Below are 13,975 nucleotides of genomic sequence, written 5' to 3' on the forward strand. Positions count from 1 at the left end.
TGGGACAGTTTTCTGGAAGTTATTAACAGAGTGAATGATGTTGTTGCTGACGTTACCAGTTAAAGCAGTGTTATACTTGACATTTATTTTAAGCGTCATTTGCAAAGAGGTTTCAAAGAAAGCTTTTATCTGATGACAGCTCTGTGGTTATATAAAACTCAATATGTCTGATATTTTCCTCATATTTAAAACAACTTCATGGCACTGGAATATTTTGTCAGAATCACAATAAATTATGTTTCTTCACCACATTTTTGTACAATCTGAACCTGTCCTGAATATCAGTTGCTGTAGCTGCTTTCCCATACTTAGTGTGTCCGTCGGCCCGTGTGAAATTGTGCATTCATTGATCACTGAACTTTTGGAATCATGAAAGATGTAAAACTGTCAAATAAATAATCATTGAAAAATGAATCAAATGGAATAATTCATTCGTTGTGATCATTTTATTTTAAAAAGTTTCATCTTCCCTTTGAAAACTTAAAACATCTCTTCAGTACTAAAGCTTGTTGAGCATCATGTTCTCTACGAGTCAAAGATAAAGATACAGTTCATCAGTAACTTTGGCAAAAAAAAAAAAAAAAGACACATACACACCAGCAAACAGGCAGAGAGCTCTGTACAAAACTACAACAAAACACACCACTGTTTATAAAAAGACAACTCCTGATGGTCACATTCGATTCCTATCAATGCATAATAACTCTAGAAAACAGCAATACCTCCTATCATGAATAACAGTGAATAAAACAGAAATACAGGCTGGAGTGTTTTTTTTTTCAGTCCTGCAGGTTACGACTTGTGCGCACATGGACAGGAGTGTAAAATATAGAGCAGCAGCTGCAGGGATGAGCCAGATTTCAGCTACCCACCGAACAATTTCAGAGGTTTTGACTCATAATCTGGAGCAGTGATGTCCTGAGGTCACACAGGAAGAGGCACTAATAGTTTTCGCTCTGTTTTTCCTTTTTTTTTTTTATTTAAGCTTTACAAATGAGTCCTCTGTTCATTCGTGTCAAGACAAGAGGAAGTATTGAGTGTTGTTGTGAAACACTGCTTTGTTTTTCATGCACGAGCTCAGATTCACCCATTGAGAACTGTGTCTGAGTCACTGCACTCGCCAGATGTTATCTGGCAAATCTAGTGAAAGAAGTGCAGTCGATGTTGTACAGTCACAGAGGACTTGCTATTGATTTTTGATATGCTGTTGTGTAGATATAATGTGTGTTTTTTTTCAGCCAGACCTTCAGAAACCGGAAAAAAAGAAAATTACAGCACTGGGAAAAAACGACTTGTACATTAAAAGGCTGACAGAGAGAATCCTTAACATACAGTATTATTCAGTGTTTTGTTGTTTTCTTATGCTAATCTGCACTGTGTGCTACGTGTTGAACTGAACACTGACATTTATAGAAACTGTATTTTTAAGGGGGAAAAAAAAACTACAGAAAAAGGCAAAAATCATGGCAAAGTATCTGTGCAGAACTTGTATGCGACATCACGGCAGCACGTTAAAGGAGACCTACTACACTCGTCTCCAGCTCTATCTAGTTTTATTCTGGGACTTCACTTTTGCAGCTTTGTGTAATTCAGCTATTCAACCTACTTATTTCTGATTAACCCAACATTCGGAGGGTGTGGATGTACGAGTAACACACTGTAATTGATCTGGAAACTTCTCAAATCCATCTGCACACGTTTGACAGCACAGCAACAAAGACATTACAGCAGGACGTCTCTGTTCAGGAAATATTACACCTATTATCTGCGTAGTCACAATCAGTATACTGTATTTTCTCTATATATGCTCATATTGATATCTGTACATGTGACTAATGTGGTAAACGTCTTTTGTCAGGAAATACAACAGCTAATGTTGCTTAATGTTATTCTGTGGTTGCCAAAACGACTTTACAGTAAACATGCAGCGTTGGTTATTTGTCGGCTGGAGCGCATGAAATGACAGAAAATGAAGGAAAAGTGTAGTAGGTCCCCTTTAAGTTTAGACAGAGGCAGAGACGAGAAAGTCTGGATTACACGTCCTGGACATTCATGGCGTCCTGTGGCCAAGCGTACGTGTCCAGGGTGAAGGAATCGTAATCGGGACTGTAGACATGGGACAGCACGAACGCCTCCTTGTCTTTAGGCTCCGGGTACAACGACGCGATGTTGTGTCTATATGCATAGTTGACAACCTGGTAGAGAGAGAGAAGTGGTGAAGAATACTGAACCTGTTGGACTGGGTATCAATAAAAGTCAGGGGCTCCTCCTTAAAGAAAAACAAGTGCTAGTTGATATTATGGTCATTTACAGTCTTTGTCTTTAAGAGCAGATTTTTATATTACTGTGCCACAATATACAGCACCTCCATTATAGTTTATGTGTGAACAGTCTTTTTTCCAATAAACCATGCACATTTAAGTTCCTTGGGTGTGCAGATGAGGATAAACTCTCTGGACGTGTGTCCACAAAACCAATGTCCATTCCTCATAATTTTCTTTTTCATTTAATATTAATTTCTTAACACAAACAGCTCATTTAGCACAGGTAAAGCACGATAACACTGTTCTTCTCAGGTAAGTGGAATAACTACATCACCATTATGTTCCTTCACGGGCAAAACACTTTCAATCATGCTAAAATACAATGAGTCATGGTCAGAAAACCACCTGAGGCTCATTATGCTCTTACCTACAGTATATGCCCTTTTTCCCAACATAATACCCCACCTAGTGGTCAAACCCAAAACTGGCAAAATGGCTCCAACAACATGTATCAATGTAAATTGCATAGAGAACACATACCTTCACTGCAATCTTGAAGGACACCTCTCTAATGCTGTTCAGAGGAGGATAAAGTCTTCCCTCGGCCAGGTTCTCCTCTGTCACCATGTCAGCTATGGCCTGAGACAGACAGAATAAATAAAGTGAATTTGAAGTAGAGGGAGCACTGAGATGAAGATAATGGTAGAAGTGGTGTGAAATGATTATTATATTTATTATTATTTATTATGGAATCAACCGGTGTCACTTTTTTTTTTACCATTGGACATGAGATCTTCATGAACTATAACCTACCTACGGTAACACTAACGTACCTCTGCTGTAGTGAGGAAGATGTCATCAGATATGTGGCGCACTCCACAGGCGATAACGCCCAAAGCCACTCCAGGGAAGACGTAGGCGTTGTTTCCCTGCCCGGGGTAGAAGGTGCGTCCATCAGCCAGCGTCACCTTGTTAAATGGGCTTCCACTCGCAAAAATACCCCGACCCTGAGACAAAGAGACAAAGAGGAAGAGAGAGGGTGGAGTTTTATTTATGCTAAAAAGGCAAGTTCCCTTATCACATTTTTCCACATTCAGCCTAACTTAAGCCTGGTCATATCTGCCAAGTAAAAGGGACCTAATAAAACATCTATATGTGTTGGATTAAAACAAATTACAGAGCTTCCATCCTCCCAGCATCCAACCAATGGATGCTACCAGCCCTAGGCAAGACTGTTAGACTTAGTTAGACAAGACTACACTAAACTTGGTTGGATTAGGTCAGGTTAAAGCAGAAGTAAGCGATCCGGTCGTTTTGGCTAATGCTGCGTTCCAGGCAGGCTTTTGAAACCGTAAATTACAGCTTCAAGTCACAACTTACGATTTTGTGGCGTTCCACTCGTGTCTTTCCGACCTGTTTTACCTGTGAAAGTCACTATAACGGCCACTCGTAACTTCCGACCCGTGAACTCGTACCAGATTGAACTGGTACGACTTCACAGGTCGGAAAAACACGAGTTACGAGTTTCCTTGAACGCACCATAACAGTCCTCGTCGCTACGTCACCACATTCACGGTGTTCCTTGGCTGCACACACAGCCCTGCATGCCGTTCTCTCTCCTCATTGGATAAAAACTGTAGGATACGATAAATGTTTTCTCCTCGGCTCAGAGCAGAGCAGAGGGACTGGGAGACCCGTGTTTCAGTCCAAACACTCTATGTAAGTGATTGCTGTCGGAAGATATAACTATTTAAGACTTGTATTAACACAAATATATCACTTACTTCTGCTTTAAGTTAAAATAAACTATGCTATGCTATGTTAGGCTGTACTAGTTTAGGTAAGGTGAGGCTAGGCTATCAAAATAAGTCAACTGAAAACCTAAATTTAGACCTGATTTTATTCAGTAACAAATGTTGCCATCATCTCTGCAGGTATCACACTTAAAGGAAGCTGTGTGTGCATTACCTCTGTGAGCTTGTAGCATTGCTCTGCTGTGCACTCAGCCTTGCTGGTTGGATTACTCAAGGCGAAGATGATCGGCCTCTCATTGAAGGAAGCCATGTCTTTGATAATTTTCTCAGTAAACGCTCCTCCAATCGCAGCCACGCCTTCATGAGACGGGACAGAGTGAGACAGAAATGATTTAACTTCAACATGACAGTGTCATTTGTAGGTTTTAGATCAGTCAGTTACCATCAAGCAAAAATTGAAATTACAACCTCTACATTGCAGTTTTAAACCTGAATCCATTTCTAATTTGAATTATTTTTAATGATTTCTTCTTCAATCTTCACAGACGATGTGGACTTCAAACAGGCTTGATTCTGAAGCTGTTAATATCCTCCAGGTCCTTGTACATGCATCGACTGAGTTTTAAACCCATGTATATAACACAAACCAATGGTGAAACTTTGAGGCATTTAATTAAACAAACAGTGTGAATTAGTTGATTTGTGGCAAATTACCAAGTTGTTACTGTGGCGAGCGTAAAAAAAATTCACCTCAAATAGGTTTCTCTGTTTTTCCCAGGCCTGCTCAGGTATTACCGTCAATGGATGAGAGACACAGTTTGGGTTACGAAGCGGTTTTATATATGACATTGGGGAAAAAAACAATCTTCTTTGAGAGTTATTTAAAGATGTTTAGTGCTGCAGTGTCTTGAGGGAACCACACAGTTGCTTCACATCGAGGTAAACTCACCTATGATCGCAGTGGGTTTGATGGTGTGCACAACCTCCTCCAGGGTCTTCACGTGTGGGTGATCGTGAGCAAACTCCTCCTTCTCGTGGTTCAAGTGGCCCCTTCCCTAAAAAAATAAAAAAGTGAAGCATATCTTTTGGTCAAAGCTCCACAATGTGCAGTTTTTGGTGATTCGCAAGCAGGCGATGATGTGAGTGGACCGGACAAGTGAGAGACACACGTCACCTTCACAATGAGACCTTTGGAGTCCACCATCCAGATCCTCTTGGCAGCTTCTTCTCTACTCACTCCCTCCTTGGCCATGGCCATGATCAGAAGGTTAGCGATACCCAGAGCAGCCTGGGAGGAAACAAAGGAAACATTTTATATATATATATTTTTTTTATTTCTCCTGGGGATTAAGGGCAGTTATTTTTACTTTGAAACATAATCAAATGGTGATTACATCTCCTCACCTCGCCTGCCCCCTGGAAAACAAAAGTGTGATCTAACAGTTTGTTCTTAGTGATCTTCAGAGCAGCCAACACCCCAGCAACAGCTACGGAGGCAGTGCCTTAAACATAAAAAAAAACACTTGTGAGAAATAGTAGCCTACATTGTGGTTTCACACATATCTTGTTTGTGACCTCTTCAAGTGTATTATGAGAAAGCAGAAGCACATTCTATGTTTCCGCTTTCCTACACGGTTCAACATCTTTTAACATGTATCTAGCGACCTCTGGTGGAGACCCTGACCCCTACACAGGGAACCGCTGTGTGCATGGTTGCAGGAGTGAATAAGTCTCAGACTGATTGATCAGTGCACAATCAGTGGATATTTGTATAAATAATTTAAAATAGTAAAATGGATCTTTTAAAAATTGAAGGAAGTCAATTCTGAAGTCTCGTGTATTTGAAAGGTTCCTCCAGTTGGAAGCATACTGTGAAGGCAGCAAAAGCATTTCACAACTTAATCCAGAGAGCGATTACACACATATGCATTGAGAAACTTTCTTTTTTAATTGCTTGCTTTTATACAATCTTCATTCTGTTGTTATGTTATAAAATTCCTCCCGTGAATGTTGGAAATACTGTAAAATGAGGGAGGTCATGTGGATGTTTGAATGTGTCTGAAAAGTGTCTGTGAACAATTAAAAAATATATATACAGTATACAGAATATTGGCTGGTTATGTAAACAGGCTGCCTGATGGGGGCTGGGTTGTAAGACGAGTGCAGGGTCCTGTGAGTGCTACATTACCTTGGATGTCATCATTGAAGGTGCAGTATCTATTCCTGTATTTGTTGAGGATGCGGAACGCGTTGCTGTTGGCGAAATCCTCAAACTGAATCAGACAGTTCATCCCGTACCTGCAGGACGACAACAACCAGTCAGACGGGATCACCTGAGCCTCCTCTGGTCATTTAAGTTTCCACTCACTTGTCCGTCACTGCCTGCATGAACTCGTCGATCAGATCGTCATACTCCTTCCCTCTGATCCTCTTGTGCTTCAGTCCGATGTACAGGGGGTCATTGAGCAGCGCCTAGGCCAGAAATGAAACAGTTAAAGGGATAGTTCAACATTTTGGCAAATTGGCCCATTGCCATAACAGAGGCTCATGGGATTACTTGGTTTCCCTCATCAAACTCATCAAATACACAATCCAACAACTCCAAAACGCTCTGGTGGACAAGTTGTGACCTGCACATTCACCACACTATGAGATAATAACAGAACGTTACGAGACAGAGTTGTTTTCGAGGCAAATGCAGAGACTGCTTACCGAAAAACTTCCCCCGACGGGGACGCGCATCAGCGGTTTTGCATGAATTTACCTTGAAAACAACTATGTCTCATAACGTTCTGTTATTATCTCATAGCGTGGTGAATGTGCAGGTCACAACTTGTCCACGAGAGCGTTTTGGAGTTGTTGGATTGTGTATTTGATGAGTTTGATGAGGGAAACCAAGAAATCCCATGAGCCTCCGTAGCGTAGCTCTGAGCAGCTCGCAACTCTGCTCCGCCGTTCTAAAAATAGCTTGCACTGACATTTAAAGGTAACGAACCTACTCCCTCAAACTATAGGGATTATGGCAATAGGCTAATTTGCCAAAATGTTGAACTATCCCTTTAAAATGATCAGTAACAATTGTTTGGGTTTTGGAACTGATCATATCTATGGATCAGTAAATGATTACACAGTCTACATCAGTAATTCTCTTAACTTGTCAGATATGGACTCTATAACAGCTGATAAAAAGGGCAGATAAGAAGCGCTGCAACAGCTCATAAAAACCTCCTTCTAGCTTTCACTTCTTTCTCACCTGGTTGTCTGTGCCCACGTCCAGCAGCACCGGGAGACACTGCTGTGGCTTAACACCTCCGCAGGCTGTGTAGAGCGCCAATTTCCCAACAGGTATCCCCATCCCATAGCTGCCCAGGTCGCCCAGGCCGAGGATACGCTCCCCGTCTGTCACCACGATGGCCTAGACAGACACAAACACAGTATAATGACGCATTACACGTTTCTCAGGATCAAGCAGTGGCGTATAAGTGTGGGGAGAGGTGTGAACCTTTATGTCTTCTTCTGGCCAGGAGTTGAGCACGGTGGCGATGTGGCCTTTATCATGGATGGTGATGAAGAGTCCTCTGTCAACAAGAAGCCAAGATTAAAGGTTTGATAACAGCCTCCTGTCTGCTGCTGATTTTACTTCACGCCACAAACTCTTTTGTTCATACATTTAACCAAATGTATACAAAATAGAAAATGGCTCAGCAAAAAGTGCTGTGTAGATTACACTCCACCGTAAACCCTCACCGTGGTCTCCTGAAGGCCAGTCCGTACTGTTGGCACGCCAGGCCCACGGTGGGCGTGTACACGATGGGCATGTACTCCTCGATGTCAGAGGTCAACACACGGTAGAAGAGCTTCTCGTTTCTGTCCTGTAGCGTCATCAACAGGATGTACCTGAAACAGAAACAGAGACATCACTGACACCTGACATCATGGTCTTTGTTTCACCAAACCTCTATGATCCTCTCATATTTAAAAATTCAGCTACATTGTCAATATTTCTGCATGAATATTGTCCATCTAGAGCAAATGCATTTGTAGTAAAAATGAACACATGACCATGCCCTTTAATTGCTTGGCATTATTTTTTTTATCAATTAAAAATTCTTCAAATCTTGGTTTCTTTAAATATAAATGTAATACTCAACTCTCACTACAACCTTGCCTTTCAATAATATTTAATTAAAGCAGAAGTAAGTGATATATTTGTGTTAATATAAGTCTTAAATAGTTATATCTTCCGACAGCAATCACTTACATAGAGTGTTTGGACCGAAACATGGGTCTGTCAGTCCCTCTGCTCTGCTCTGAGCCGAGGAGAAAACATTTATCGTATCCTACAGTTTTTATCCAATGAGGAGAGAGAACGGCATGAAGGGCTGTGTGTGCAGCCAAGGGACGCCGTGAATGTGGCGACGTAGGGACGAGGACTGTTATGGTGCGTTCAAGGAAACTCGTATTTTTCCGACCGTGAAGTGGTACCAGTTCGATCTGGTACGAGTTCACCGGTCGGAAGTTACGAGTGGCCGTTATAGTGACTTTCACCGGTAAAACAGGTCGGAAAAACACGAGTGGGTTGCCTGGAACGCTACAAAGTCGTAAGTTGTGACTTGAAGCTGTAATTTACGATTTCAAAAGCCTGCCTGGAACGCAGCATTAGCCAAAACGACCGGATCGCTTACTTCTGCTTTAAATAAATCATTGGATATTCTATTGAATTGTTTTGAACCCTAACCTTTATATCCCCCCCATGTGTTACTGCGTTTGATGTGTCATCATTTTTTTAAAATCTTTTAACCATTGGCTGCTGTTACTGGTTTTATTATTTCTTCATCAATGATCTCAAATGATTTTACTGCTTGCATTTGATCTTAATATCATCTTATTCAGAATTGTACTAGTAATACATACAATAAAAGTTTTGATTAAGTGAATTGACCATAAAAACCACTGACTATAAAATGTTGTCACCCTGTGTTGACGTGCATATAAATGGACTTTACAGGATTTTATTTTTAAGTTTGTCTTCATGGGGCAGATTAAAGTGTGAACAAAGACAGGAAATATGGGGAGACAAAGGGGGACGATATGCAGCAAAGGTCCCCAGTGGTAATTTCAACTAATAGTCCAGTGGAGGTCCCTTTAAAATCCTTCACCTCATTTGATAGTAGATGCACCGAGGCTGACCTGCTTAAGAGGATTGAACCCAAACAATTGGGACAGCGTGGACAGAGTTGGGTCATTTTAAGATCTGGAGCCGCAGCACGACTGTCTTAAACAGCGCTTAAGCCCGATGTCTGAGTCTGTGCTCTTACTTGTCGAGGGGATTGGTGCGTGTTTCGTAGCTCTTGATTACACGCAGGACCTGCACATCCTGGGAGAGGAAACAAGGGGGCAGCAGGCCGTGGATGCCCAGTTGTAAGCGCTCCTCCAGGGTGAATGCCATTCCCTGCACGGTGGAGGAGGAGGAGGAGGAACAGTTATGCAACACTACGATCCCGGAAAAAGACTCTGCATTTGGGTGAAGTCCACAAACTAAATGCGAGACCACTCAACCGAGACCACAGTGACTCATGTGTTAGTCATCTATGACTCATAACCACACCCCAAGATCTGTTGAATCTGTTCTAAATTTAAATTCAAATTATGATTACTTGATTTTGTGCAGTATGTGAACACTAGTAAAGAAAGGACAATTAATGCCACGTTGTTAAGTGTTTTGATAACCAAGAGTAGCAAACGACATGACGCCATGCTTTTCCTCTGACGAGCCGTCTCGTACCCCACTGCTGTCTGATTATAGTCGGTGCTGAGGCTCCTGTCTCTCTGTTGGCAGGAGTGTGAGGTTTAATCTATTTATTCTGCCCAATAGTGTGGGAGCCTGAACTCACTCCCCAGTCAGCTCGACTTCTCTTCCCTCCACTCCGCTTTGTCACTCACTCCGTTTCTTTGATTCTTGCACGCCAGAGGAAACATTGACCTACATGGAAAGAATGAACTGGCTTTATATGGTCACTTTGTTTTGCTGTGGGTCTGTGTATTTTCTGCACACACCCCTATCCGGGTAAAATATTCATTTTGGCAGAGCGGAGCATGAAATGTGATACTGCATTGGATATTTAGTTTCCAATAGCAACCTCCGCTGGCAATCATTACGCCTACAGTGGCCTCCCCATTGAAGAGTTTTCTGATGATAGATGATCAACAGCTGAACAACACGGCTCGGCTTTAAGTTGCATACTTCATTATGACAGCAATTTACTGTAGCTACACTACACAACACAGGGTCGACCTGCCAGAGGTCGTGAAAAGGAGATACTCTGATACACTGGTGCCTAAAATACCTAACACAAGACAGAGAGAAAGTCAAATGGAGGGCAATTAAAAAAAGAAAAACTACAACCATGTAGAAAGAGATGGAAAACTTTTCACACGCATCATGGAAGGATTGTACAGCAATGAACTACTGGAAACAGACAAGTAAAAGCCTTCCAAGTTACTTTACAGTTATTTGTGGTCACTTTGTGACTTTCTCCGGATGAGTTTTGTGTCTCCTTCAGCTCACTTTGTTTGTGTTTGTACAGTAGTCATTTGTCTTGGTTTTTGGCTGATTGACTTGCCAACAAGATATAAGAGCCACTTCATACAGAGGCTCTGGTGCAGAGCTCACATGACCTCAACGGCCCCGGGGCCTGGGTTTCTCAGTAATCCAGCCATGATCTACATTACTAACACTAACATTACTAAATTGACAGGGTTAAGTTAAGCCCATTTGGATGAGCAGGTTAAGAAGCACTTAAGTAACCCCATGAAAGTGACACTAACCAGCAGCTGTGGCCTACACACAAAGAGAGGGAAGGAAACAGCATGTGGACTATGATATTAACCTTTGTAATGACTCCAATTAAAATCTTATCATGGATTACTGTGATGTTACAATATAACAGGTTTGACTTTTATTGATTGATTCTTTTAATGACCACACAGCCAGGCTGGTGGAATTTGCTTCCAGTACAGCTTATTGGTACAGGTGACTATCACTTTATACTCTAGATATATTAGCGAAGTTACTGGAATCAATTTTACTGAGGTGCCCTAGTGTAAGAATGTATTACATAGTACACAAACCTAAATATGTAAACGTTAAAGTGAATGTGTACTATATTGTGAATGGGAAAATTGTGTAAATATGCAACTACAGGTTATTTAACGATGATTTTGACAGGCTATCAAAGCATACTCCCAATGTGCAAAAACTAAATGTCAGTAGTTTTACTTTTTTCCTGAAGTGGGGCTCCACTTCCTGACTGCTTGCACTGACCTGACACCGTGAGTTCACTTGTAGCTGCTGACTGGGCATCAGCAGGGGAAGGAACAGTGACCGACCTCCTATCAGCCTAAATCACAGCAATAAACTCAGCTGCAGCTTCACTATCTGCCCCGCTGTCCTCGCAGAATAGGGAGGGAAAAAAACACTTCATTTTTTTACGCTGAATTCATCACGAGTGAATCACTTGGAGGATGTTTTCCTTAGATCAGTTTCGACAGTTTCACTGCAACTGCATTACTGGTCATGTAGAAATAATTGTCATTCTCTGACCAGAGTCTGGTTTGAAGAATATATATTATTAAATAAAGAGAAGTCTGCTGTCCAATCACCACTTGTCTATATCGTGGTATTTCTTACACTTCACTGAGACTGAGAGAGAGGAAGAGAAGACAGAGACACCTTAGAGGAATCTACAGCGAGACCATTCATAGCCCTGGCCACTTGGCTATCTCACTTCAGATAGGAGCAATGACATTCACGTCGGACTCCTGTGCTGTGTAAATGTAGCACATATATGGTATTCTCTGTTTATATATGTTCCACCACCATAGCACGTGACGCGAGGGGCGTTGTGTTGTGTGTAGACACAGACATGTGAGTGCAGGGCAGGTTTAGGTGAGAAAGCTGAGTGTTGCATTTGTTTAAAAACTTGTTTATATAAAACATAAGTATTACTACATTATTATGTGTACTTTCATGTGATTTACTACAATGTACGTTCAATTACTTTTACTGTCTTAATTATCACTGTAAATGCAGTGTATGTTGAAACTACACTCATGCAACACTCCTTACATTATCCACACAACCCACCTCCAGATACATGACATTGAAAATGTCAGTAAAGTCTGGAGTTATGTCAATAACCGACACTGCACTGCTGAAATGTATATACCAATATAAAGCTAAGGGTGTGAGCACACCTGTATAGCCAGGTTGTAATTATATGTTGTGTGTGTCATCTATAATTTGCCAACTGATAGTGTGGTTAAATATGAATGTCACAGTGGCATAACAACTTACACTGGAAAGTTACTGTTTAAATCTTATGTAGATGTTGTTCAATATTGGTAGATTAACACAGGTATAACTCGATCAAAGGTTATTATTAGAACTTTTTTTTAGACATAAGGACTTGAACTTAAGCTATAAATGTGATGAATCTATTGCACATCCTGGTCAGAGCTTGCCTTGTTGAGGTGTGGGTTTCTGGTGATGTCATAGCCCCGCTTCTTGGTGTTGACGCTCCTGCGGTTCGCCCCGGAGTGGCAGACCCGCGCCGCCTGGAAAGAGGCCCTGTCTGCCGGCTGCGCCCCCGCGGTTTGCCCCGGGAAACCTGCGAACACCCTCGGTCCTCCGGCCGCCGCCGAGCGCCTGCACAGAGACAGCGCGGCTCTTCCTGGGAGGGAGTTCATGCTGCTTGCTGCCTGCAGAACAACACAACAAATAGCCTCTACAACATCACCGTGTTTAGGTCACACAGCCACACATGACCTAGAGACGTCAGACACATACCAGACATAATATAGAGTCAGCAAGTCTGGCTGTAAACAACCTGCTTCAAGTTGTAATAAGTGTGGACCGTTAGTTTGTTACGCTGCGTCACCTGGCCACAGACAGACAACAGGTGAGCAGCCGTTCATTACACTGCACATATAAAATATAAATAGTGTAAATAAAGTACAAATAACTGAGCTGTGGAGCTTGAACCTCCAGCCGATGTGTACCGTGTTTTCATGTAGAAACCCCCGCTTTGTGAGGCTGCATCAGAGCAGCTAGCTCCTGTTAGCAACCAGCAGCTTTTAGTGATAATTCATTGGTTTTCCTCATAGAACGTTCGGCCTTAGCAACGCGGTCGGTTACCTGGAAACGACGTGAAGCTGCGTTGCACCTGACTTCAATCTGCTGCAGAGGAGGCTGCTCCTCTTCTTAGCTCCTGCTGCTGGTAGCCCGTAACCGCCGCGATTGTTGGTGGTGGATGGATGTTGTGGTGGATCGACGGCAAACAGCTGATCCAGGATCCTTTGACATTGAGTTTCACTTCCTCCAGTCAGCCCGCCTCTCGGAGCGCCGCGCCCACCAATCACACGGCGGCGAGGCGGGCGAGTTCAGAGTTTCTCCCCACCCACAGCCTCAACATCACCACCCCCACCACCACCACCTTGTCTGCCCTCACATATAGTAAACAAAGGCTCCATCTTCAGCCGAATGGATGCACTAACACTCAACACTATGTTTAAACTTGAGATGTTCTTTTATGATCCAAACTGTTTTGATTTGACATAAGGTAACTTAAATAATAGCCTACTGCTCTGCTTTGTTAATCAACAGATTGAGATTGAGAAACTTTTTTTTTTTTTTTTTTTTTTTTACATGCTTTTACATTTTAGAGGATGCAAAATACATTTTTGTCTTCCATTATGATGTAGGCTAGTTTGTATTTTCTTGGCCTGAGCCCTTCCGGAATACAAAATAAAGAGAACATTATGATGTCACAACCTGGAACTGACTTTTCAGAGGGCTGATGTCATAGCCTATAGAATTTTCAAAACTTGTAAACAGACCACAACACAGAGTTTGTCAGTTGTTGTTCGCAGGTAAGACTACTACCATGCCATGGCTGA

At 42.1% G+C, this 13,975-nt stretch overlaps 1 protein-coding gene across 1 annotated transcript; it reads right to left on the minus strand.

Moving 5' to 3' along the window:
• Positions 1–959: 959 nt before the first annotated feature.
• Positions 960–13,374, minus strand: me3 (malic enzyme 3, NADP(+)-dependent, mitochondrial). Its single transcript, XM_083997096.1, has 15 exons — positions 13,215–13,374; positions 12,542–12,778; positions 9,337–9,470; positions 7,766–7,915; positions 7,521–7,596; positions 7,272–7,433; positions 6,387–6,490; positions 6,207–6,316; positions 5,423–5,520; positions 5,193–5,306; positions 4,968–5,073; positions 4,233–4,375; positions 3,098–3,271; positions 2,805–2,903; positions 960–2,195 (listed from the first exon to the last, which is right to left on the minus strand). The coding sequence occupies exons 2-15, from the start codon at positions 12,764–12,766 to the stop codon at positions 2,034–2,036; spliced, it is 1,857 nt and encodes a 618-aa protein (XP_083853222.1). The 5' UTR covers positions 12,767–12,778; positions 13,215–13,374; the 3' UTR covers positions 960–2,033.
• Between the last annotated feature and the right edge of the window lie 601 nt (positions 13,375–13,975).

The sequence above is a fragment of the Trachurus trachurus genome (assembly GCF_905171665.1).
Source record: "Trachurus trachurus genome assembly, chromosome: 21".
Lineage (NCBI taxonomy): Eukaryota > Metazoa > Chordata > Actinopteri > Carangiformes > Carangidae > Trachurus > Trachurus trachurus.